Below are 27,833 nucleotides of genomic sequence, written 5' to 3' on the forward strand. Positions count from 1 at the left end.
CATTGTTTCCAATTTTTTCTTCCTATCAAAAAATGTCAAAATATCTTCACATACATGTCCATATGGGGTTAAATGAGACTTCCAGTGGAGTTCTGTCTCATCTTCACATGACCAGCTTCTTCTCTTCTTTAGCCCTAAACTAACTGTCACATCTGCCAAGAACACTTCTCTTACCATCCTACGTCTAGCCAGCCCTTCTCAGATATTCTTTTGGTTTCTAGTTTGTTTTCTTCATAAGATATATAAAGAGTTGAAATATTTATTTCCTTTTTTTTCTTTCCCCACTGGAACCTGAACTCTAAAAAGGCATGTACTTTGTCTTGTGTGCTTTTTGCATCCTCAGCACCTAGGACAGTGTTTGGTATAAGTCGGTGCCCAGTAAATATTTTATGAATGAATGAAGGCAGAGAGAATGACTAGAAAAAGGGAGAACGCTCTTGAGAGAAAATGTGAGGATGATCCTAAGGAACTTGGCCGGTTGCATCCTAAGGAGCTAAAAGCCAATAAGAAATTATCTGTGAAGAGAAATGATTGGTACCTTCAGAACTGTGAATTCTGCTACTAAAATGTAAGTTCTTTTTGTTTCTACAGTGTACCTACCCTCAGTGTAGAACCTGATACTTGAGGATACCCTCAACTATCCTCAAAATTTTAAGCCCTATTCCTCAGAAAAGCTATACAGTCTTTAGAAAACCAAGGAGAATAGGTCTGTGTCAATACTTGGTACAAAATGTTATAAAGCAAGGATAGCTACTGCAGATAATATAGTATACAGGAACTGAGGGATAGAGCCAGGAATGGGAATTTAGAGAGGTGACAGGAAGCTCCAGAAAAGTTAACACCCTCTCTAGAAATCATCAGAATACTCTGAAGGATATTATACTTCCTACAATTACATAAAATATGAACTTGATACTCACACACTAAAATAAAAGGTAAACCCAGAAGACTTGGAGACAATATATGTATTACACGTTTTCATATACTTATATAGGATTCTACAATATTCTTAAGAAGTTTAGAATGTAGGTAAATATGTTTTCCCTTCAGTGGTTTCCCTGGATAGTTGACAGCTGAGACTATTGGTAGCATGTGTTGACAAACTAATTTACTAACCTAGGTCCAAAGCCCTTTCATATAGAAGTAGTGAAAACTGACAATAAGATTGGAAAGATTAGTCTACAACTATTCCTAACACAACCTCTGAATTACATCATTCTGGCACTCTTCCACTCCACACCTCATGTACACGCTGCAAAGTGCACTGCATATCAGGAGATGTTTCTGGCAGTGTTCTATGGGGCTGGATCCTGCTTCACAGTGTGCTGTGTGAATATCCTCATAGCCAGTCTCAGGAAATATTGGAGAAACCTGGGATGTTATCCATCTTCGGCAGCATGGGCTGCACGGGAGACCCTTTGTGACCTGCTGCTGAACAGTGAATATGGCACCCTGAGATCTTTGATGACCTTGATGTACTGATGATAAACTGACTCATTGTTTCATCATGAGGAGCCTTCGATGATATATCATCTTGAAAAGTGGTATTTTTTTAAGGCAAACTCCTTTGGTCTTACTGAAAGATGGACTCAGCCAGTTTTCCCTAATGGCTAAGTAAAGTAAGCTGCTATGTATCAATACTTTGCTATATGATTTGAAGCAGTCAGTAGAATGGGTTAAACACAAGAACTTTGGAGCAAGTAAAGCCTGAGAGTGAACCTTGGTTCTGGTACTTGATAATTGTGAATGCAAGCCCGTAACCAAAGATCACTTTATAGAGCTATTAAGGTTATTAAATGAGATCATGTATACCAAGTGGTTAGCACATAAATGAGTATAAACTGATAGCTAAAAGCACACAAAAACATATAATTAAATCAGTACTAACAACTTAGAAAGTATAAACCCGTAAAGGTTTATACCTTTGAAAAGGTTTATCCATAAAAATGGCAAGCTTTTGTTAAACTTAATTTACATAACAATACAGACTTTTACCCTGGAACTCTGCTTTCAGAGATGACTTTTACTCTAGAACTCTGCTTTTCCTATGTCTGAAGTTAAACCTGTAGAATATCTATGCTAGAATATACAATAAGAACATTCCTCTGTTTGGTCTTCAAAACAGATTTTCTTTACATATGGCTTACTTTAAGGTTTTCTTAAGACATACTTGTTCTTGTATTGAGATGAAGATACCAGATTAGACAGTTTTTTCTGGTGTTAGTAGTCGTTGGTATTTAGTCGCCAAATCATGACTGACTCTTTTGTGACCCCATGGACTGTAGCCCACCAAAGGCCTCTGTTCATGGGATTTCCCAGGCAAAAATACTGGAGTGGGTTGCCATTTCCTTCTCCAGGGGATCTTTCCAATCCGGGAATTGAACCCGTGTCTCTTGTATTAGCATGCAGATTCTTTACCACCAAGCCACCAGGGACACCTTGGTGTTAGTAGTAGATTCCGAGAAATTTAGACAGATTTGTTTCATTAAATCCTCTGACTCAAGGTGTTCACTTTCCAGGTAATTGACTTAATAGAAAGAGTTAAGATGTCAAATAAGATTATTAAGCCAACTAGCAGAGGAATTTGGGGAGTAAATTTCAAACTTTAATTCAATTTAATTGAGCAAAACAGTCAAAAGCAGCTTTCATAAGCAACCTGCAAATATGTACTGAGTTGTAGCTACTAAGACACCAAAGATAATATAAATTAGGTTTTTGTCTCTATTCAAAGCACACAAGCTGCAGAGAGTAACTAGGAGCACCATACATGTAATAAGAGAAATGCTACTCATAGGACATTCTTAGCCTCCTCCTGATCACAACACACTTTCAAATATTAGACCTTAATATTTAAGTGGCACACAAATTTAAATACTCAAAATGACACTAAAACAAGACAGCAACAACTACAAAGCAGACTCTGCTACTGGGTAATGTTTTGTGAGGTCTATTTATCCCTCTGTAGGTGTCCTTCCCACTTGGCTGTCTTTTAACTTTATATTGCTGTTTGAGCAAAACTGTGCACTTTCCTGATCCTCATGAGACAAAGATCTTTCATGCTCCAGCAAAAATGGTAAGTTTTCTTTGGTGCCAGCTTAATTTATGCCTCTGTATGCCTCAAGCTGAGTCCAACTTTACCTTGCAAGATGGCCCAGTCTACTCAGCTAAACATCCTAACTGATAGATGTTCTTGAAACAGTAAGTATAATCAGTTGTAGAACCAATACATTTCACTCTATGGGCAAAATTGGTCAGCATATTCTGGTGGCTCCAGGCACACCAGTGTGCCTTGGCCAACTGTTTGAGGGCTTCATCTCTAACTGGAGTAGTCAAGAAGAGGGAGATGAGTGGGAACTAATGCAGTCGGGGACAGCATCTTAGAAACAGACATCGAAGGATGGCTAAGATTTAAAATTGTAAACGCAGAAATGGTGGCTATTCCAGGTGAGGAGAATAAAGTTGTCTGTTTCATTCTACAGGATAGCAATTTTCACTTCCAATTTTCCAATTATCTTTTCAACTTCACTTCTTCACTTCTTGACATGGGATACAATCTCCATAACAATTCAGTTTATCCAAAGTGGGTGGCATGTTTTCTATGATATTAGATCATGAAATGGCAGTGCCCTCCTTTCACCCAACAAGGTACAAACTCATTCTATTTGGTTTAGGCCCACAACAGTCCCAACTCTGCCCTCTCAAATTTGATTTCTGACTTTCTCTTTTATTCATCTGTTTGTCAGAACACAAAATCCTGACACTTTTCAGCACCAACCCTTCCTGCCACTTTTCTAGCATCTGTCACTGTCAGTCTTTTTCGCATTTAACCCCTTCTCTCCCTTACCCTGGGCTTTCTGGGCTTCCCAAGTGGTGCTGGTGGTAAAAAAAAAAAAAAAAAAAAAAATCTGCCTGCCAATACAGAAGATGCAAGAGACAGGCGTTTGATCCCTGGATTGGGAAGAGCCCCTGGAGTTGTTGTTTAGTCACTAAGTTGTGTCTGACTCTTTGTGACCCTGTGGACTGCAACATGCCAGGCTCCCCTCTCCTTCACTATCTCCTGGAGTTTGCTCTATTTCATATCCATTGAGTCGGTGATGCTATCTAACCATCTCATCCTCTGCCACCCCCTTATCCTTTTGCCTTCAATCCTTCCCAGCATCAGGGTCTTTTCCAATAAGCTGGCTTTTCCAATCAGGCAGCCAAAGTACTGAAGCTTCATCTTCAGTCCTTCTAATGAATACTGGAGTAGGAAATGGCAACCCACTCCAGTACTCTTGCCTGGAAAACCCCATGGACAGAGGACTCTGGCAGGCTACAGTCCACGGAGTTGCAAAGAGTCAGACACCACTTAACGACGGAGGACACATATCCTTACTCCTACCCGTCCTTACTACCTTACTCTGACACCAAACTCTTGGTTCTCCTCTCCTGATCATTCATTTTCAGGCTTTTTTCTTGCCGCATAAGTGCTCCCCAGGGCTTAAATTTTGACCCTCTTTTCTTACTTACAGCTCACAAGGAAACTGTCCAGGGATTCTTACAACTGTGAAATACCTTATTTTAACTGGGCTCACTAGCTCTCATATATTATTCTGCTGGAGACCCGGGTTCGATCCCTGGGTCGGGAAGATCCCCCCCCCCCCCCCCCCCCCCCCCCGGAGAAGGAAATAGCAACCCACTCCAGTACTCTTGCCTAGAAAATTCCATGGATGGAGGAGCCTTAGTGGGCTACAGTCCATGGGGTCGCAAAGAGTCGGACACGACTGAGCGATTTCACTTTCATACTTTGAATAAAACCCACAGGGGAAAATAATAGGGAAAACTTTGTTAGGGAAACTTTAGCTAGCAAATCCGCTCAGGAGGCAGGTAAGGAGTCTCAACAAAAACTTCTCTTTTTGTTGCTGTTTCTCTCAGGAGCATAGGCCTTAAAAAGATAAGTACCTCTGAGCTTGTTTCCTAGGCTATCCTCTTAATTATCGGAATCCATTTTTAGACAGGAAGTTGCAAGCAGGCTCAACTATACTATCCCCAGCACCAGTCTGGACCTGGTTTGGGGCTTGTCTCTTGCGTGATGATTGCGCCTGAGTTGAGCGATTGAGGGCGGGAGGAGAAGGGGACGACAGAGGATGAGATGGTTGGATTCCATCACCAACTCAATGGATATGAGTTTGAGTAAACTTCGGGAGTTGGTGATGGACAGGGAGGCCTGGCGTGCTGCGGTTCATGGGGTCGCCAAGAGTCGAACACGACTCAGGGACTGAACTGAACTGAGGTCCTCCGGTAGGCGGAAGGCAGGCAGCCAAAAAGCCACGGTGCAGCCCACTTGGGCGGAAGAGCAGAAAACGGAGCCTTCGTTGGGTCTGCTGAGAGGTGCTGCATTCAGAATAATCCCTCCCATAGCTGCAGACAGGCGCCACAAGCTTAGGGCGTTTACGCCCAGTTTGATCCAGGTGCTCCCACAACGAAAACAATCTAGGGCGCAGCCTCAACCAAAAAAGGTCTCGGGGCAGGGACTGCTCGGCGGGGCCAACTGCGTGGTGGAGGGCGGGGCCATCCCTGACGTCACGTGGAACCCGCCCCTTAGGGGTGGGGAGGGAGCGCGGGAGCTCTGTCACGCAGGCGCGTTCGCCTGGTGTGGGCGGTGCTAGAGGCTGACGGGGGGTTGTAGGGAGACGGCGCGGCCGCCATTTTGTAGGGTGTTTGTCGCAGCTACTGGAGAGAGAAGACGGCGGTGTGCCGACAATTCGCGGCCAAAGGGCCTTTTGTTTTTGCAGAGGTAAGGCTTCGGGCAGTGTGTTCTGGGCTGGGCGACTTCCCAGTTTTGTAAGTCTCGAAGCCAGGTGTCCGAAAAACGACGGGATTCGGGGCCTCGGCGACCGGGGTGCGTTTGGGACACAGCTCTGCTTGTGACATTTAAAACCTAAAGTTGCCCAGGCGTCATAGTAGATTTAAAATCTTAGGGATAAAAGGCCTCGGCTCTGCCGCTAGGTTTTTTCAGAGCACCCAGGCCTCTCGCATCATGGCTACTTAGGCCGTGCTTCGTCCCGCCGATCAGAGTGAGTACCTGTCAGGAACCCTTCTGGAACCGCCTGGAGCAAGTGTACTCCTAGGTCAAGCCTTCTCCTGGGTGCCTGGCCTCAGCTGTTGGTAGCATTCGGGGATATTCCGGGGTCAAATCTCTTGAGTGCGCCAAAGGCCCTGGCCAGGTGCCCTGGCGGATAGGCTGGGGCTGTGGACTGGGCGTCCGAGGAACTGCAAGTCTGCGAATCCAGGCGGTGGAATTTAGCTCGTGCTTATGAGATGTAAATATGGAGAGACTCATCCATTGTGCAAACTGATTTTAAAGTGGAGCGTGTCATTATTGCAGCAGATTTGCATTTCTGATGCTTTTGAATCACATTGCCCTTGATTACTTAAGCAACCGTAGTATGCTTATCCTGTCCTTTGGAAACAGCACTCCAAACTGACCGGGTCAATCTCCTAGTCTAGTTTTATAGCTATCTTTGTATGCTTGTGTTCCATACATACACTTTCAGGCTTTTTGTTATCAGGTACGTCCCTCTTGGAGCCATCTAATCATAACTTTAACCTTTATAGATATTTTAGAGCCATATATATAGATATAAAATTGTTGGGTAAAATAGAGGCAGTAGAGAATCAGGTTTCCAAGACGGATATAAGCATATCTGATGTTTTTTGTATTTGGTGTTTTTATTGGAAGATGTCTAATGATTCTAACATGTAGAATTCTTTATTAATTAGAAGTAATGCAATAATTCTAGGGGGTGGGTTTTTGTTTTTGTTTTTTGTTTTGTATGTGAAGGAACTTAATTTATGTAACCTGGGTCTGGGATTCTGTTCTTGGCCTTCTGAGAAAATATTTCTGAACAGTAGTGAAGGAGGGCTTCCTACAGATGAATTAAAATGAAAGTAGTGAACTTGGCTAGAGAAATAAAAAACTTTGGGTCTCCCAAGACTCTTATTTTAATATTTGCACAGTGATAACTGGTTCTATAAGAATTATGTTTTGTTCACAGGTGAGCTAGTTATGACTGGCTGACAGTAGAAGGAAAAAAGCTGAAGCAGACATGTTTTGCAGAAACTATGTATTAGTCATAATAATAAGCATCAATCATCAGATGGGATTTTGCTTGGTATGATTTAAGAATGCTTAACTAAGCAGTTTTAAAGTTCCTATGTGATTAAAATACAATTGGGGTAATCAAAAGGTCAGAAGAATTCCACTAAAAATACAGTTCTTTTTATGGCTTTTCTGATGGTCTTTTTTGCTCCTTAATTTGTAGTGTGGTTTATTTCAGTTTCCCATATTCAAATGACCTATGAATATGTCATAGGTCAAATCCAAATGCTCACTTACCAATTTCCAGTGAGAACCCTAACTAGAGTTGTAGAGTTTGTTGGACTTAACCAGTGCCTTATCTTCCTTTTGTGAAGCAAGCTAAAAGAGAAGCTACATATCAGAAGTATGTATGATGGGCATAGCGTTAGAATCAGCAAGAGAAGTGAGTTAAAAGATCTGAATATTAGTGGCTTCAGGCTCTGATGGCATTTTACCTATATTTTCTTAGGAAATACCTCCCAGGAGATGCCTCATTTCAAAATCTTTTTTAAACCATTTGAAATCATTTAAATTGTGTTACTTGAATTCATTTGCTTGTTACTGAGTCATTTGTCAAACTGAGGGAGGTTAACTAAGCTGGCTTTGCTCCAGTTTACCTTTTTCAGCTCCTTGCTGGGTTGTGAAACTCACGGCCTTCAACAGACTTTGGACATCTGTTAAAAACGAAGCTGCTTTGTGAAAGAGCTAAGATGTGGAGAGGCAGATAGGGATGACTTGTTAGAATACAGATCCTGAAAAACCTAATGAAGTTTGTGGGTTGCTGTCTGATTTCACTGTGCCCATATTCATCCTTACAGGTTCATTTTCTTAGTCACGCCAGATCTACAACAGATAGGTTTAATTTTAAGAAGGCTGCAGGATGATTTGAAAATGAACTTGTGGTTAGAAGAAATGAGTTCATAAAATCACTTTTTATTGCTCTTCAGGTTCTCAGTTGAATACTGTGTTCTATTCACACCCCGAGTTCTATTCAAAGCTGAGAGTCATTCTCAAGATTTAGAGAATAGAACTCTTGAGTGTTTGAGAAAAAGGATCTGCATTAGTGGCTCTTTACCTTTAAAACAAAGTCATCTCCTGTATTAGTATCCCTAAGTATTTCTCTGACTTCAGTTATTTGTGTTACAATGTTTTGCCAAAGATGCTTGATACTTGGTGATACTTGTTTTAAACTAGCTCACCTTTAAAGTTAACATCAATAACTTACAGTTTGATAATAGCAATAATTTAAGAGGTTAGTAGCAATTTACCATAGGAAAAAGGTAAGAAAGCTTCCCAGATGTCGCAGTGGTAAAGCATCCGCCTGCCAAGACAGGAGACACAAGAGAAAGACTCTAAGCCTGAATCCTGACTCTTTATTTTAAAAATAGCAGTTAGCGAATGTTAGTTGAAAACAAGCACCGAACTGAGAATTTATCCAGAAGAATTGAAAAAGAAAGTATTAAGGTCTCACAGTGTTATTTAGTACCAGGATCTGTGTGCCACTTAGAATCAATCATCTGACATACCAGTGGGGTAGTGCCCCCATGCCTTGGGAAACATTACCTACAAACATTTTAGAACCTCTGCAACCCCATGTCTTGGGTGTTTTTGTATTTAATCAATATTAATGTAAAGTACTGTATTTACTAAACAAGCCATCTGTGATTCCACAACTAACTTTTCATTTCCATTAACAGATGCGGCATTCCAAAAGAACTCACTGCCCTGATTGGGATAGCAGAGAAAGCTGGGGACATGAAAGCTACAGTGGAAGTCACAAACGGAAGAGGAGATCCCACAGCAGTACGCAAGAGAACAGATATTGTAAACCACATCACCAGTTTAAAGAATCTGATTGGTAAATTACTGTTGAACTACTACCATTTTAACACAAATAGTTTAAATGATTTGCCATTAGCTTGTATAGCTTTCATCTGTTAAATTGTTTTTATAAATCCGTCAACAAATACTCATTCAGAAAAGATTTCCTGAGTACCTATTATATGCTAGACATTACTGTGAGTAGAACAGAGTGCCTATCCTCATGAATCCATTTGGGACCTATGGGAGATAGTTGACCGAGTCTTGCTGCCAGTAACGTAGTTGTGTGAAACGAGACACAAAAGCGGTGATAGGACACACACGAGTGAAGCGAGTGATTAAAGGACCATCAAGTGCCTTCAATTTGTATGTGAATACTAGGCAGATGTGTACATTGGGCACTTATTTAGGGCTCCACAAATGAGAGAGAATGAAGGGTGGGGAGAGTTACCCAGATTAGAAAAATAGTGTGCCCTGTGAGAATGATAACATGCTTTGGGGATTAGTTGCTTATGCTGTATTGTAGATAAGACCAGTAAATATATTTGGGATTTTTCGAAGCTTGGCTGTTTTAAGAACCATTCCTTTGCGTAGGCAGTAGCCAGTAATTTAGGGAAGGGCCACAATAAAAATACCAAATGGCATGTGTCCTGTTTTAGTGTATTTTTACCAGTGTAAAATTTGGAGGTAATACATTTATGTAGAATTGGAGGAATTTTGTTAAGTTCCTAAATGATTAAACAAAGCCTAGGTGAGTAGTTTCTTTCATTTTGTCCTCCATTAATTTCCCTTTCTCATTTGTTTTTGTTGGTTCTATGTTTTCTCCTTGTTTTGTGCAGATGTTCCATTGGGACTGTTTGCCAGATTGCTTTCTAAATTAGCCAGCTGGGGTTACTTTAAAAAACAGTATGTAATTTTTTTCCTTTTCCATGCTAAAACAGACTTGTTCTGCAGAACAGTAAGCTTATTGGTAATCAATGCAGACTAATCATTCTTTACATTGTATGAAGAGAAAAGAGAATCTCTGCCAGGATTTCAATGACCTGAGCTAAATTAATGTACTATAGAGAATATCCGTATCCCAGTACTATAGAGAATATCTGTATCCTATATTAAAATAAATACAAAATACTCTGTAAGGCATAATGTCATAATACTAATTATTCATAAGTTTATTATGCATTATGTAGGTAAAAAAGAACTGGTATGATTGATGAACAGTTCATTTATGTTATAATTAACTGTATAAACATGATTGTCCAATAACCACTAGACTAATAGTTTCTTCTTGGCACCAGAGATGTCTGGTGGTAATTTCTCTCCATAATCTGAAGTAGTCTAATAGTCTTTTTAAGATTCAAAACTTTACAAGAGTGTTTTTTAATAAAATTACTGGAAAAAATAAAAAATACAGAAACATATAAAGGTAATCTTGATAGGATGCTAATCCCCCATTATTTGGATATAAAATTATTTCTGATTATTTTTAAAAATACCTATGTGTACAAATCTTTGCCTCTCATATTTCTTGGAAATAGATTCTAAGAAGAGACAGGACAGTTTAGCGTGTGAACTCTTAGAAGACTCTTGCTACATATTCATGTATTTTTCCAGAAAGTTTGTACCAAGTTATATTCCCTACAACTTGCTCCTTCATTCTCTCATCAGTCTTGGTTATTTTGAAATGCCAAGAATAGTGCTTTGTTATCATTTGAATTTTTAAATTTCTGTTGAGTTTGTCCTCTGTCATATATTTACTTACCACTTGAACATTACTTTTTTTTAATTGTAGTTCATTTTGAACATTATTTTTGTATTCTTAGCCTTTTTTTCTATTAAAGTGTATTTTCCTTACTGATTTATAAGCAGTTTTATTGTATATGAGTTATTGTACCTTTTTTCACATATATTGTGAAGTGTCTTTATTTTCCTGATTCGTAAGTAGCCTGTGAATTGCCCATTTTCTACAGGCTTGATCGGTTAATTCTGCACAGGAAAACTGATGTAGCTATGAACACTCATTTTGTATCCTTAAATGTCTTCCTGTAACATAGAGCTGTCATTGTTTAGTCGCTAAATCGTGTCTGCACTCTTCTGACTGCAGCCCTCCAGGCCCCTCTGTCCATGGTATTTCCCAGGCAGGAATACTGGAGGGGTTGCCATTTCCTTCTCCAGGGGTTCTTCCCAACTTGGGGATCAAACCTGTGTCTCCTGCATTGGCAGAGGGATTCTTTACTGCTGAGCTAGCTGCCAGGGAAGTCCCTGTAACCTAAGAGTATCAAGCCTTACACGAGTGATTCTCAAACTGTAGTGTGAATAGGATCACCTTGGAGGTATGTTTAAAATGCATATTACCAGATTATTCAGTGAGCCTCACCTGAGGCCAGGGATCTTCATTTTAAATAATTCAGTATTTTGATATTGTTAATAAACAAACCATCCTCTGAGAAACACTGTTTTAAGCTCTTCAGGCTGGCATGCAAGATTCTGGATGATCTGTGTTGCAGCTTATTTGCTTATGCATCCCTATTTGAAAATGGCTCTTACTGAAATTATTTCCTAAGTATATGTACACAAACTCATCTCTGAGCCACTGTGGTTAAAGTGCTCTATAAATGTAAGATGGTAATATGCCATTTTTCTCCCCTCATTTCTACTTTTTACTTTGTCCAAATTCTGATTTCCCTTTAAGATGCAACTCTTCTCTTTTTCATGAGATTTTCCGTGACCGTTTTAAGCATTTTGAGATTTTTTTCCCCTCTGTGACCCTAAGCACTCATGTACAGGCTTTTGGCATTTCCTGCATTGTTGAGTCATTAATTTGTTGGCAGAGATTTTTGCCTCATATATATTTTTTATCTCCCACAGGACCTGTGTGGAAATAAAAAGGAATGAGCATAGTCTCATTAGTCTTGGCTATTTTGAAGAACTATTGTGAAATATTCACTGCGTGATTAGTGAATATTTTTAGAAATAAAATCAATCTGTTCATCCTGTTCACTCTGTCCATGTAGCCTTTATAATTCTGTAGATTTTGTTTATTTACATAAACAAAGCTTTGGTTGTTACAGGTTGAAGAAGTCCTCAGCTTTTTAGTTTATTCTCATGGTATTACTTCACCCTGTGTGTGTTATTCTGAAGATTATGGTTATCACAATCTCTAATCTCATGCACCAATGCAGCTAAAGATAATTAGTGTTAGTTTTTTTCTGATAAATTTTGGCCTTTTATGGGAAGGATGCCTTACAGGATTAAACAGGTGCCCTTCAGAGTATAGTAATGTCTAGCTTGATGTAGATCCCATATGGTTCCAAGCAACTGATAGACCTAAAGTCTTGCCCTAACATCCTGAGTTGTTTCTCCAGTGGCTAGAACTTAAGGCTGACACTGGAGAAAGGGGAAAAGGGGTTTCTGCATCTCCCCAGCCTGGATTTGATGCCAGCCCTGTTGAGTAGGAGTTTTAGAGATGCTTCTCCTTTACTTCTGCCTAAACCATTTAGCTCCTTTGTGAAAAAAAATGACAGCATATTCTGGGAAAAAGAAACCTATTGGTGAGGGCAGTCTAGTCAACATCTGTCACTCCATTGCTTGTTAGGATTATTTTAGCTGATGTGTCTGACTGGGCAGGTGTCCCCTCTCTCCCTCAGTGCTCCATGTGCATCCCTCTTGAAGCTTCACACTCTGTTGAAGAGGACTCTCATCCCAGGTAGAGAGGGGGACGGGAAACTGGGCCAATTGAATGTGTGTCTTTTTCTTTCCATCAGATCAAGGCTGCTTAACTGAAATCCATTTGCTTCCTGAGGTCCATGGCCTCTGAAATTTCTCGCCACGTTTTGTTTATGCATTTTTGCATTTCTTATGGGACAGGGTCCATATCTTTTATCAGATTTTCAAAGGGATATGTAGATTCAGAAGTTAAGCACTGTGGTACCAGGTGATGCTATTTTCCCTGAATTCTTGTTTATTTCTCATGCAGGAATGACAGGAAATTCAAAATGCACAGGGAAGTAGGGGGTTGAGTAATCCTAGGCAAGCAATTACAAGATCTTTTTCCCATTTAAGAGGAATGTATTTTAGATATCTTTGGCACATGAAGCAGCCTTCAAAAACTGTGTTGTCTATTTCTCAGAGGATATAGGAAGCTCGAAATAAAGACAGAAGATGGGATAGATGAGGTGTAAAGCTGGCACACACAATAGGATTTAGAATGTGCTCTTCAACCATAGCAAATCATTTTCCTTCTAGGGATCTCGGTTTAGCCATCTATAAAATGAAAGGGCTGAAATACATTTGATTCCTTTTAGCTCTGATTCAGCTTTCTTGAGAGAATTCTCTGTGCCAGAGAAATCTAAAATTCACTTACATTAAGAAAGGAATCCTTTTTTGCCTGTCTCGTATTGTGTATAGTTCTGAAAAAAGGAAGAGAGCTTAGTTACAGATGGGTATATCCTAAGACTGATGAATTTCAGAAGAGCAGTTTTGTGAATTTTCTTTGGTCTTAACTTTGACCAGAAGATAAAGGGACTGAATATGTTGAATGATTTGACTCAAACTTTATTTCTTGATAGTAGTATATATTAGTAGAAATATATGAACACATTTACTTGTTGGTTAAAGTAAAATTATTTTAAGTTTTATGAGTTAAGTATAAATTGATCCATCAGTTTGTACTTTTTTCTGTTATTGAGTTAGCTGTTTAAACCAGGAGTACTTGAGAGAATGTTTTATTTTTAACCATATTATTCTAGAATGAAGAGTGTAATTTTTAATACTTTAATGTGTTTTCAGTCATTATTTAGAAGCAAGGTCCTTGAATGAGAGAGATTATCGGGACCGGAGATACATTGATGAATACAGAAATGACTACTGCGAAAGATATGTTCCTAGACATTATCACAGAGACGTTGAAAGCAGTTATCGAATCCACTGCAGTAAATCTTCAGTCCGAAGCAGGAGAAGCAGTCCTAAAAGGAAGCGTAATAGACACTGTTCAAGTCATCAGTCACATTCGGTATGATTCATTTTGTTTTTATTTTGGGTGGATACTTACTTGTGTGTAAAAGCTCTTATTGGGCCAATAAGTTTGGAAAAGTTTATAATACTGTATGAATATAATTGTGTTTAAATTACTTGAATCCTTAAAGGAAGTATCAAAATTCTTACAACTAATCTGTATTTGTTGATATTAGTTAGCCCTCGTTTACCTACATTTACTCATTTTCTGTAGACCAGATCATGAGTTTCATCATTTTAATATTAAAAATATTTTTATGCTTTATAACAATCTTATGAAAAGTAAAGGCACCCATCTTTTCTTTCATCTCAAACTTTTTTTTTAAAAGAAGCCTATTTCCCAATACTTGGAAACAAATATAGAATGTTGCACTGGTGGATACTTAATCTTGAATATAACACAGTCCCATAGCACAGTGCATCATTGTTCCAATTAGTTAGGTTGGACTTCTGAAAGTGGGTGCCGAATGGGAAATTAAATGTCCAAAAAGCCTGTTCTTTTTTTAAATTCACATATCTTCACTTGTTTGATAAGTAAAGTGAGTTAATTATTTTCCTTCCCAAGTTTTCTTCAATAGAACTAGCATTGATTACATTGAACATTGAAATTAACTAGCCTTTATTGTCCCCTTATATTTTAATCGTGTATGTTTAAAAATATTGCTAAATAATAAATTTGTTGAACTAATATTGACATTTCAAAACATTTTTCTGACAAACTAGACATCCCAACTCACAGCATATGCTATTTTATAACAAGAGATTAATAGATCATGACATTTGCATTCTTTAAATTTCAGACTTCAATTAAGTCAATATTTTAAAGAGACAATTGTGTTGTTTTTTTCTATTGCCACTTTAAGTATCTTATCTGAAAATCTGTTCCTTGCCATGTTTTTCTTCTGTAACATAAACTGTGCCCTGTGAATTTCTGGGGACTGAATTTGAAATTGCTCCTGCCAACTGTTCGTGGCCTGGTGCTTATCTGAATGCCTGAATATCTCCCCGCTGAATGAATTGCGTATTCTGCCCTGAATTCACTCTGATATATTGATTGGCTGGACGATCTTGGTGCTGCCCACTTGCCGTTCCAGAAGAGCCACCGAAGGAAAAGATCCAGGAGTATAGAGGATGATGAGGAGGGTCACCTGATCTGTCAAAGTGGAGACGTTCTAAGAGCAAGATGTATAGAATATTTTTCAACACTTTTTAAACTTTGCAGACAGAATAATCTTTTTAAGAATAGTTTGTCAGCGGGGGGCTAAAGAACTCTTCATTGCTTTTTTGTTTTGTTTTTCGTGGGTTTGTTTGTTGTTCTTTTGTATTTCTTCTTTTCTATAGAGTTTAAATATTTCTACTCTAAAGTTCCAAAATAATCAGTGGAATTTGAGATTAGAGCAAGAAAGATAGCTCTGTCTGAATTGTTTTTGTAACAGCTGAAAATAAAATAATTTTGAGTGCTGAAACCTTAGTTATGCTTTGATAGAGATCATTTGAAAATATTCCACACTTAAGCTTTCATTGTTTGAATAACTGATAATTTGTGCTCAGGTACTTATACTTCTTTCTCCCCCCCTCACTTTAGATGAAATCGTGGATACTTTGGGTGAAGGGGCCTTTGGCAAAGTTGTAGAATGCATTGATCATGGCATGTAAGTTTGTTTTTTCTTTTTTGAATATTCTAAGATTTTTGGTGGGGAAGGATCTATAATTTGGATAAAATTGAATTTAACTGGTTAGCTATGTGTTTCCTGGGAGGTATAAATATTCAAAATTTCTTTTAATTGTGTATGATTTATTTACCACGAATGTGAATTTTGATCAGGAATGTTGAACATTCTTATCAGATGGAGTCAATTGAAATTAAAGTAAGTGTTCCAATGAGGAGGTTCTCAGAACGTAGGCCCTTAGCTTTCTAAAAAAGATTTGGAGTGCTTTACCCTACTTCTGAACTGCAGAGACAATAAAGCATGGCTAATCTTGGTTCAAAAACCTTTATTTCTAAAAGATATTATTTGCACGTTAGGGTCAGCTTCTTAAACTATGAGGAAATTACTTAAAGCCTACAGAATAAAGTTCAGATTGAGTTATAATAACCTTTTTGTTACTGGATATCCTCTCTGCTTCATTTTTCATGTTTTGCTCTAGAATATGTATTCTGTGGTTGCAAGTTTTTTTGTAAGTGAAACTTATAAAACTGTTGAGTGAAAAGTGCACATTTTTAAATTGACATCTAACTTTCTCATCATAAAATAGCTGAGGGTATAATTTCCAGATTATTTTAAGTGTTGATTTTTTTTTAGTAAACATGTATCCTTATGTTTGGGGGAATGTAAGTACAATAGCTTCATACTTCCTGTCATCCAGGAACAAACTTTTCTTGACTACTTAGAAATGCTTTTTCCTTGAACTTATTTTTACTCCACTTTTCATAAAGAACATTTTCCTAAATGTCTTGTTTTATCACCTTTTTCTCTCTACCACAAAAATGTGAACATAAAGTAACATTTTAAGATATTTTGAAATACTTTGACTTAGTGAAAGTGTTAGTCATTCAGTTGTGTCCAACTGTTTGTGACCCCATGGAGTGTAACCCGCCAGGCTCCTCTGTCCATGGAATTCTCCAGGCCAGGAATACTGGAGTGGGTAGCCATTCCCTTCTCCAGAGGATCTTCCCAACACAGGGATCGAACCCAAGTCTCCTGCATTGCAGACCAATTCTTTACCATCTAAGCTATCTGGGAAACCCCACTTTGACTTATCAAGGTTGCTAAAATAATCCAAAGAATTCCCATGTATTCTTCACCCAGATTCCACAAATGTTAACATTTTATAGTATTTACTCTTTCATTCTCTATATTTGCATATTATATGTATTTTCAAATTTTGTCTACTAATTTACAGGTTAGATTCAGATTTCACTAGTTGTCCCATTAAAATTTTCTTAAAATATCTTGAGATTCCAAGACTTGAGTATTTGAGACAGTCCAGTTAATAGTACTCAATTTGATCAAGTACACAAAGATCTGTTACAGATTTTGATACGAGACCTAAAATGGGTTTCACAAGGTGGCTCAGTGGTAAAGAATCTGCCTGCAATACAGGACACCTGGGTTTGATCCCTGGGAGGGGAAGATCCCCTGGAGGAGGAAATGGCAACCCACTCCAGTATCCTTGCCTGGAAAATCCTATGGACAGAGGAGCCTGGCGGGCTATAGTCCATGGGGTTGCAAAGAGTCAGACACAGCTAAACACTCACCACACATGGTTACTACGGTAGCATTATTAGCTAACACTGTTACCCATCTTTCATTTTTATAGCTATATTAGCCCTTAGAAAACTTAGCTGTACAAGTAAACAGATGAGACAAGAAGTTTTGTCACAGCAGTTTTATAGTAATTCTTTTTTTAAATCCATTTATTTTTAATTGAAGGATATTTGCATTACAACGTTGTGTCAGTTTCTTCCATACATCAACATGGATCAGCCATAAGTATACATAATGTCTTCTCCCTCTTGAACTTCCCTCCCCATCCCACCCTTCTAGATTGTCACAGAGACCCCGGTTTGAGTTCCCTGAATCATACAGCAAATTCCCACTGGCTATCTGTTTTACATATGGTAGTGTATATGTTTCTATGCTACATATAGTGATTCTTTTAAGCCTTGAGATATATGCATCATAGATTTTATAGTCATCAAAATAATTTTTGAATGATTTACCAGCCTATAACTTCATTAGGGCCTTCTTAAGCGAATTGGAAAGATTTGCTATCCAGCCACTAGAAAAATTTGTTTGCCTCAAAGATTTTTTTTTTTTTTTTTTTTTTTTGGACATCCTAGGGCACATACTTTGCCATACTAATCTTCATATCCATGAGGTTTTCTTTTCTAACATGAAAAGGCTAGAGTGAAGAAAACAGGTTTGAATCCTGGCTTGTCTTCAAAAAGGTCAGCTTTAGGAAAGAAGACAAAAGGAAGTTGCAGATTTGGAAACCTTTTTCCTCAAAATCATTCAGAGCTGTATCTTTGCGAGGGCGTGGGGGTGGCCTCCTCACATGGCTTGCAAGATCTCAGTTCATCATCAGTAATCATACCTGAACCCATGGCAGTAAAAGCCTGTGTCTTAACCACTTGACCACCACTTCCCTCTATACTTTGTAGGAAGTAGTCCTTGGTGGCTCAGTTGGTAAAGAATCTGCCTGCAGTGCAGGAGACCTGGCTCAGTCCCTGGGTCCGGAAGATCCCCTGTAAGAGCATGGCAACCCATTCTAGTATTCTTGCCTGGAGAATCCCGTGGACAGAGGAACTTGATGGGCTACGGTCCATAGGGTCACAAAGAGTTGGACACGACTGAAGCAACCTAGCACACACGTGCACATGGACGCCCCAGTCTAAAGCACACTGCCCTAGATTGTAGCTGTTTCTACCTGTTGGCATCCCTGAATGACCTAAACATTTTTTCGGCTTCATGACTTAATGATGGTGTCTCCTTTGCTGGAATTTTCTCCCAAATCTAATGAATTGACAGCTAGTTGTCTTTCAGGGCTCAGTTGTGTGTCTCCTCCTTTCTGAAGATGTCTAAACTTCCCTAACCCCAATCAATAGGTTCTTTCTTCTGTCTACTCCATATCAAGCACTTGTAACCTTTATGATAAGTTGTTTGTGTCTGTCTTTTCCATTAAACTGAGATACATAGGACAAGCCTTTTTAATCACTAATACCTGTGCACCGTCTGTCACGGTCAGTCTCTCTTATCAGTCTCTCTTAGTGAATGACCAGATGCTTTCAGCAGTAGTATATTCTATACAAGGTTTATATTTTTATCCTCCTTCTCCAAAAGGGGGAAAAAAAATCTCAGTAAATTTAAACTTTTGGAAACAAATATTAGCATTCACAGGTATTAAGAGAATCATCACTCCATGTAAAGTGAATTTTGTTAAAAATGTTTAAAAAAAAAAAACATTAATAAAGAGCTGCTATAACATGCCCTGAAAGATTATTTTAGGACGCATGTCTTCAACCACCTCCTGTACATTTATCATTTTCATTTTGTTTTTAAGGGATGGCATACATGTAGCAGTGAAAATTGTAAAAAACGTGGGACGATATCGTGAAGCAGCTCGTTCAGAAATCCAAGTATTAGAGCATTTAAATAGTACTGATCCCAATAGTGTCTTGTAAGTATAAACTTGGAACTGTGATCCATCACGTTACATGAAATAATCAGAGTTCTATAAACTGAATCATTTTTATTTTGATCTGTTTTAGCCGATGTGTCCAGATGCTAGAATGGTTTGATCATCATGGTCATGTTTGTATTGTGTTCGAACTCTTGGGACTTAGTACCTATGATTTCATTAAAGAAAATAGCTTTCTGCCATTTCAAATCGACCACATCAGGCAAATGGCATATCAGATCTGCCAGTCAATAAATTGTAAGTACACTTTGTTAAATTTTTAAATACCAATAAATTAAAGTTTTTATAAGTAACATATCAAAGCATTGTTGCTAAAACTGCACATATTACAAGATGAAACTGCTTTTGATTCCTATGTCTATCACCATTCCTCCCTTCCCACAATATAGATTAAATTTATCAGTGAAACTAATAATGTCTTTTTGTTCTTTTGTAGTTTTGCATCATAATAAATTAACCCATACAGATCTGAAGCCTGAAAATATTTTATTTGTGAAGTCTGACTATGTAGTCAAATATAATTCTAAAATGGTAAGTTAAAGACTTGTTTTAATTTCGGTAGTTATCTTTAAAATTAATTTAACTTGATAGGATGCTTGGATGAGAAATTTTACCTCTAAGACTTATTATATACTGATGTTTAACCCAAAAAGGGTAATCCTTTGCCTTTCTCATGGGGTTATATTGAAAAATCAAAAAGGCAATTCATGGGCAAGCCTTTTGGAATAGTGCTGTAAAGTGTTTTATATATTGATCTTTGTGTTTACTCAACTGTTTTCTAGAAACGTGATGAACGCACACTGAAAAACACAGATATCAAAGTTGTTGACTTTGGAAGTGCAACATACGATGATGAACATCATAGTACTTTGGTATCTACACGGCATTACAGAGCTCCAGAGGTCATTTTGGGTCAGTAGACACCAGACTTCCTGATACTTATATTGAAAAAGATATTTTTGTTCTCTACAGTTTCTATTGTGGGGGCCAGGTAGTGGGTGGATAGCTGTGATTTTCTTAGCAGTGTACAGAAAATGTTTTCTGTTTCCATAAAAGCTGTCTGGTCATTGCTATAATTATTTTTCCTGAGTGGGAATAATACGATACCATCTGTAAAGATATTCCAAGTGGTTGTTATTTTTGAACAAGTCAGTCTTACGTGATCATAAGAGAACAAGTTCTGTTGGCTTAATTACATCATAGTGTGGTTTTTGAAATGATGGGAACACCTATTTTTGTCTCATCACTAAAGCTTGGTACTGATGAAAATGCTTAAGATCTAGTGGGCATACATCGGTGTGCAGGGTGGATGATAAGAGGGAGCTTAGGGAAAGAGCATCTTGTGCCTCAGAATTTATGTTAGTCACCAGGTCATTTTGATAGAGCTGGGAAGTCAAAGACGACTTTGAGGGGCTTGGAAACAGCGGGGAAAAATCAGATCAGGTGACACTGGGAGATATAATAGTTAAATGGAATAACCATAATACTTGGCTGAATTTAAGTTTCAACTGAGGTTGGATAGTAAAAACATTTTCATGGAGTCAGTCTTTTCCACTTTTTACCTTTTTGTCCAAGAAGACTGGTAGTTCAGAATAGGAGTATGAAATCAAACTAATGATGTTTATCTAGAGTAGAGGATTGGTAAAAGGGTAAGGAAATTAAGAATATTTTATAGAACTAGCCAGTAGAACTTGCCATGATGATAGAAGTGTTATATCTGCACTGTCCAGTATGGTAGCCATTAGTAGCCGTAAGTAGACTACTGTGTACTTGCAGTGTAGCCAGTTAATTTAAATTTTAGATTTAGATAGTGACGCGTAGTTAGTGGCTACCTCATAGGACAGTGCAGGTTTAGAGCTTGTCTTTGAGGTTTGATGTTACTAGGATTTCTGCTTAGGGTGGTCTGAAAGAATCTGCTTCTGTTGCAGTAGTTTAGAAAGTATGTTCATGGTTGAGGACTGAAGGCTGCAATGAAGGTAAGAGAGAAGAGTGTGGAAAGAGATGTGGATGGAGAGGTATTTTCAGAGCTTAAAAAGAGATAAACTTGCTGGAACTTCCCCAGCAGTTAAGTGGTTAAGATTCTGCTCTTCTACTGCAGTAGGAGTAGGAAACTTAAGATCTTGGCATGCTGTGCAGTGCAGCCAAAAAATTAAAAGATAACTTGCTGTGTTTTATCAATTTTAAGAAGCAAATTTTTGCCCACATTTTAACATGTGGGAGAACACAAAACAATTGGCATTTTTTTCTTTGTTATTGGTATGTAAAATGGCAGTGTATCTTACACTCAGTTAATGGCCTTTTCCTAGGTTGGGTAAGATATAGTGATTCTTGGTATTGATACAGTCCCATGGGTGGCCAGGCTGTAAACAGCTGATACAAATCCGAAACTGGCATTCTTGGTCTTTAGGAGAAGAAATGAAGAGATGGAAGGATTACAAGCATTCATTATGTGTTTGTGTAAAGTGTTACTCCTGAAGATAAAGGCAGGATTAGATTGAAGAGGAAGATGTAAGAGGAAGACAGTTGATCTTACATCTTGGGTGTTGGTAATAAACAGAAGTTGGGAAATTCCGGTAAAACTGAATGATGTGAAATTCCAAAGAGTGTTAGAGCTAACCCATAACAGAATGAAATGATGTACAGTGGTATGCTACAGAAGGTTACAGTCATTTGCTAGAAAGCTGGACTGGGAGAAAGGAGTGGTTGCAAAAGAAAACTTTTCATCTTAGGTCCAAGCTCTTAATCATTTGCAAAATTTTTATGTGTTACTGTAAGTAGAAACAGGCTCCATCTTCCATTTGTTCAAATCATACGCCCTGTGAGGGTTAACAAAAATAACTAAATCATACCTTGCATGTATCGTTTCTTCGTCTTTAAATTCGGTGATACTACTGGAAGAAATTGAAATGTTTTTTAAAGTAGGTTTTTTGTACATTATTGTTGTATTAAATACTTAAACTTTGAAAGATGAAAACATCTGTGTGGTTTCCTCTTTTCTTTCTAATTAAATACAGACTTAAGGCTAGGTGTCTTTTTCTTTTTTGAATAATACTACTATTGAGAGTTCTGAAGGAGAAAGTATAATATAGATCATGTATAGACAATCTGAAAGTACGTATAGAGATACCTCTGTGTGAACTTTTAAATGTGTGATTCTGCTTATGGGTGCTTAGAATATTTGTAATATCAATTATAATATCTGTTATAATTCCTACATAATTTATGTGGTACAATATTTCTTTTAATGGAAACAAACGCAGATATCAAGCTGATAATTAATAGGGGGTTAGTAATTACATTCTGAGGATAATTGTTGATCTATATTTGCATTAATAAAATGTAAAATTTCATAGAACAGCCATGAACTGGATATAACAGTTCCTCTCTGCACAAGCAATTAAAAGACTATGAAACATTGGCTAGTCTGTCTTGTTTTACATAAAAAGCCTCTTCCCCTAGGTTAAAATACTATAATTTGATATAAGGATATGGAGGACTCAAAGGATACTGAATAATGTTTGATATAAAACTAAAAACGTAAGCTGTGGATTTACTATCATTCTTCTAAATGAGCTATATAAAGAGAGCACCCACATAGGAAAAGATTTAGTGTATTAACAGTTAAATTGTTGCATAATAAAATGCTTGGTTTTGTTTTTAAATAGCTTTAGGTTGGTCTCAGCCTTGTGATGTTTGGAGCATAGGTTGCATTCTTATTGAATATTACCTTGGTTTCACAGTCTTTCAGGTATGTATTTACTAAATGTTATTTACTAATTCTTTGCTTTATGTATGTATGTATGTATTTTTGGCAGCCCTGGGTCTTCATTGCTCTATGTACAGGCTTTTTCTAGTTATGGTGAGCAGGGATTCCTCTAGTTGTACTGCTCTATAGTGAGCTTTAAATGTTAAAGGCCTGTTGAAGTTTTGGTTTCTATTTTGAAAAGTTGCCATTGTGTGTCAGTATTTTTAAGATTAAAATTTGCATATGCAAAGTAGTCATCCTCTAAAACCATTATGGAATGAAATACTACTCTGAGTGAATGGTCATAATTCACTCTGCATGTGATTGGAGATTTTAAACATACGGTTCCTATTGAATACGAAAAACATGGTTCATGTGAACGTGATCCATTTTGTGTGTGTGTGACATGCTTTCATAAATTTCAATTAGTGTAGCTATGGTCAGTTTTCATTCAGTTCTGGTTATGTTGCACTTGTTTTTTAAAAGAATTCAGAAACAGTACGTTGTATTAAGCATCTGTGACATGTTAGGCACATTTCTAAGCACTGCGTGTACAAAAATGAAGACAATATCTCTGTCCTCAAGAAAGTCATACACAAGATAGATAATGCGAGAACTGTGAAGAGTATAATGTGCTATTTGTTAAAATGGAACAATGTAAAAAGTGTGGTGGAAACCCAGAAATGGAACAGTTAAGTTTCCTTAGAGAAGGCATCACTGAGGAGTAGAGAGTTTAATCCATTCTATGAAGAGGAGTAGGAGTTTGTCATAAAGCTAGAGTGTGTGTGATGGCCATATCAGGAAGAAGAAATTGTGTTCATAAATGCAGCGGGCATACAGAAAGGTACTCTAGTTGAGGAAGAATGAATAGTGCTATCAAGTGTTTTGGATAAATAGAAAAATAGTGTCAGTAGGCAAGTACTGACACTGTGGTGTACTTGTTTGCCGTGGAAAGATACTTGTTTTACCCTACAAGTCAGTTCAGTTCAGTCCCTCAGTCATGTCCAACTCTGCGACCCCATGGACTGCAGTGTGCCAGGCTTCCCTGCCCTCCTGAAGCTTATTCAAATACATGTCTATTGAGTCAGTGATGCCATTCAACCATCTCATTCTCTTTTGTCCCCTTCTCCTGCCTCCAATCTTTCCCAGCATCAGGGTCTTTTTCCAATGAGTTAGTTCTTCCCTGATCCTACAAGTCAGTGGTTTCCAGATACAGACTGGTCCAAAATGAAAATGATTTTGTAGAGTTGCCATTCTGGCTTTCAGGTAGAAATTATCCCTCTTTGTTTTTTTGTTGTTTGGTGGTTTTGTTTTTTGGGTTTTTTTTAGTATTAAAATGTCCTTTTTATGAGATAATAGTTATTTTTAAAAAAATAAAAGCCCTTACTTGGCAAAGTAAAAGGGCGAAAATGTTATTTAGATCTCCACATTTTTTCCTCATAATTTTACTTAATGTCTGAAAGCTCAAACTCTTGAAAGCTTCAAGTGGTGTAACATTGAAGAACTTGAAATAGGGTTGTAATATGATCAAAGTATGTTCTGGGCAGGGTGAGGGCTGTTAGGGAGTTCCTGGCTAATTCTGGCAAGGTTGATTTGAGGTTATGACAGTGCAGGATGAGGAGGAAGCTGCGATGAATTAAAAGTCATTTAGGTGGCTGTTGCAGAATACTTGTGTTTACTACTGTGGGGCACTTCATGCTTTTGTCTGATCTGTAGTGAGCTTGTTAAAAGTACTCTAGATAAGTGTGATATCTAGAAAGTAGCTATTGCGTCATTCCTAGGAGGTGGTATCTGATTTTGTGGTAGTAAGCTGTAGGGTCAAGGAAAAAGCTGAGCACAGTGCATGCTTTCTTCATTCGGACACATAAAAAATTTTTCAAATGGTTTTATGATTATAAATCACTGGGATCTTAAGCATGGATTATTAACTTTGGTTTGAGATTCGGTTTATATTTGGATTCCACCCTCCAAAATGTCTTCAGCTAAGGTGCTTTGTTACGATATGGAGCTTGTATTATTTATTCCTGTCATGAATTAAGAATATCATTTTGAAAGCAGTGTGCTAGGCACAGTAGTTAATGGATTTAAAAAGCATTGCTCACAGACTGCTCTCCAGAGGTTGGCAAACTGTATCCTGCCTGATGCCTGCTTTAAACAATGAAAAAGAATATGTGATAAAGACCATTTGTGACCATCCAAGCCTAAAATATTTGCTGTCTGGTCTTTTATAGAAAAATTGCCAGCCTCTGCTCAAGGAGTGTATGATTTCAGCTGTCAGTTTAACAGTTTATTCTACTTTAGCCGAAACTGTTACTATGTAATTTAAGAATAAAACTTTTTCACTTGGATTCACAGCTCAAGTTTCCTCATTTATGAACTATATAATATTGAGCTAGTATCTTAACCTCTCTGAAAGTCATGTTCCCACATACTTAGCTCTGGTTTGTAAGAATTACTGGGATTGTATTTTTATTATCTAGGATTAGGAAGTGTTACAGGGTTGCTATCTATTCAGTAAATGGAGGTTAGTTAAGCAACTGATAAAATGAGACAGATTTTTGGTAATCTTCCCGAGGTATCTTAAACACTGCAATAAATACAAATAAATAAGGAAAAACTGTTCAGTTTTACATTAAACAAATTTTTCAAACTTTGTAAATCAACTCTATGTCAATAAAATACATTTTAAAAACCTATTCACCATCTGCTATACAGCCCTTACTAATCCAATTCAGAAAGACTTCAGTTTTACTGGGCTTGCATTAGATAATACAGCTCATGCAGTTATAGTCCTCTGAAATGGAGTGTAATATGAATTGTATAATTGTCTAACCTGGTCCTTTTACAGAAGCACTGTTTTGTTTCCCTTTATTGCATGTACAGAAATGGAAAGTGCTAAGTTTCTTTTTCCTACTTTTTTTTAGACTCATGATAGTAAAGAGCACCTAGCAATGATGGAACGAATATTAGGACCCATACCAACACACATGATTCAGAAAACAAGGTAATGTTTCTTAAGATTAAAGCCCTTGGGTGCATACAATGGCCTGTATTCAAACTACAGAAAAACCATCTTTGGTTGTTATTGCTTATTCCAAAAACTTGTAGATTGTGGATTTTTTTCCATGAAGTCAAGTTTTTTGAAAAGGAATGCAGTGTTTACTTTGTGATCTAGTAAATAAAATGGTGTTTTTATACTCAGGCTAACCTTTGCATAAATGTTTTCCTAGGTCAATACAAAAATAATACATGGAGTAGTAAAAAGACCTTGATTTGGAATCATATCAGTCTTAGTTTGAATTCCACACTTTTGCTAACTAGCTATAAGTCTTTGGATAAGATATTATATAAGAGGTTTCAATACATAGCTTTTGAAAAACAAGTCACCCATAGAATTGTTCAAGATTTTCAGCCTCATTCCACATCTAATGACATCAGAATTTACACAAATGGTTATAGGAACCTGTTTGTAAAGCTGGCATTGTTAGACATGTGGTATTTGGGAACAACTTAGGTGGGATACTAAAACCTTATAGGGTACAAGATTAAGAAAGATATAATTTAAGGTATCTGATAAATAATTATTGTTGAAATATTTAGAAATTGTGTGCTTATGTATATAGAGAGAGCTGCTTATGGTTCAGGGTTCTGTCTGTTACCCCTATTCCCTGGTAAGGGCAGGGTAAGCATGTGAATCTTTTTTTAAACTAACCAAGACTTCTCTTTCCTGTAGAAAACGCAAGTATTTTCATCATAATCAGCTAGACTGGGATGAACATAGTTCTGCTGGTAGATATGTTAGGAGACGTTGCAAACCATTGAAGGTAAGAAAAAGAATTAAATTTTTTTTTTTTTAACTTTTAACTGTTTTTTAATGTCCTTTAACATCATTTTTCTCCTCAGGAATTTATGCTTTGTCACGATGAAGAACATGAGAAACTGTTTGACCTAGTTCGAAGAATGTTAGAATATGATCCAGTGAAAAGAATTACTTTGGATGAAGCATTGCAGCATCCTTTCTTTGACTTATTAAAAAAGAAATGAAATGGAAATCAGTGGTCTTACTATACTTCTCTAGAAGAGATTACTTAAGACTGTGTCAGTCAACTCAACATTCTAATATTTTTGTAAACATTAAATTATTTTGTACATTTAAGTGTAAATACTGTATGTTTTGTATCAATAGCATAATTACCTTATTAAGCAAACATGGTCTTGATAATGAAATATAAAAGCTAAAATTTTTCTTTTTTGAGATTAATTACCATTTTTAAAAACCTTTGGAATATCCTTTGTGTCCAGTGATAATTGTGATTGATCTTGTGTTTTGTACATGAAAGTTGACTCTTTGAAATGATTTTTTTTTCTTTTTTTTTTTTGAGTAAAAGAAAATCTTGACTACTTCATTCTTAAATGACTATACCTCACACTTTTAATTTTTTTTTCTGTAGTTGTTGAACAGGTAATAAGTATTATTAACTCTCAGTAGGAAGATATTAGAAACCAGATCCCATAGGAAATGTTTGCTGTTGAAATTTCATTAAATTTTAAGTACTGTGTTCTGTTTCCTTGGGTGATGTCAGTGGTGGTAAGTAGCATGGAAAGACATCAACTTGTGCATCGAAATAGGTTAAGGAAACCACATACACACTTCATTTAAGATTAAATGGGAAGTTAGCTTGGAAAGCCCTATTTGCCAATGGCTATTTATATCACAAACATAGGAATAGAAGTTCTGATTACTGAGGTTTTTTAATGCCAAATCTTCAGGTGTTGAAATTGCTAGTATCTATTTCCTTATCATTTGAAGTATAAATACTTGAACCTCAGCCTATGAGACTTTAAGGTTATTATTAAGCAGCTTATATTTATGTTAATCTTTATTGGGGGAAAAAAAACATGATTTGAATGGAAAACACTTGGATAAGAAAA

General features: G+C 37.3%; 1 protein-coding gene and 1 pseudogene across 5 annotated transcripts; both read left to right on the forward strand.

Moving 5' to 3' along the window:
- Positions 1-27,833, forward strand: part of LOC102409934 — a 742,713-nt pseudogene that overhangs the window by 87,977 nt on the left and 626,903 nt on the right.
- Positions 5,618-27,460, forward strand: CLK4 (CDC like kinase 4). Of its 5 annotated transcripts, XM_006075920.3 has the most exons (14): positions 5,618-5,776; positions 8,818-8,978; positions 9,781-9,847; positions 13,730-13,952; positions 15,049-15,139; positions 15,540-15,606; positions 19,019-19,135; positions 19,227-19,393; positions 19,593-19,687; positions 19,939-20,068; positions 22,822-22,904; positions 25,826-25,905; positions 26,635-26,725; positions 26,805-27,460. In XM_006075920.3, the coding sequence occupies exons 2-14, from the start codon at positions 8,876-8,878 to the stop codon at positions 26,943-26,945; spliced, it is 1,455 nt and encodes a 484-aa protein (XP_006075982.1). In that variant the 5' UTR covers positions 5,618-5,776; positions 8,818-8,875; the 3' UTR covers positions 26,946-27,460. The 5 variants fall into 5 exon arrangements, with proteins under 5 accessions (XP_006075982.1, XP_006075983.1, XP_006075984.1 ...); XM_006075921.3 differs by lacking the exon at positions 9,781-9,847; XM_006075922.3 differs by lacking the exons at positions 5,618-5,776; positions 9,781-9,847 and adding an exon at positions 12,589-12,647 and having other exon boundaries at positions 8,841-8,978.

This window comes from Bubalus bubalis, chromosome 9 (assembly GCF_019923935.1).
Source record: "Bubalus bubalis isolate 160015118507 breed Murrah chromosome 9, NDDB_SH_1, whole genome shotgun sequence".
Lineage (NCBI taxonomy): Eukaryota > Metazoa > Chordata > Mammalia > Artiodactyla > Bovidae > Bubalus > Bubalus bubalis.

Bases quoted from the DNA above. Each gene is read 5' to 3' on its own strand.
- CLK4 (XM_006075920.3), top strand. From the start codon at position 8,876: ATGAAAGCTACAGTGGAAGTCACAAACGGAAGAGGAGATCCCACAGCA. The intron at 8,979-9,780 runs GTAAATTACTGT...TGTTTTGTGCAG, and splicing joins CAGTTTAAAGAATCTGATTG to ATGTTCCATTGGGACTGTTT. The intron at 20,069-22,821 runs GTCAGTAGACAC...GTTTTTAAATAG, and splicing joins AGCTCCAGAGGTCATTTTGG to CTTTAGGTTGGTCTCAGCCT.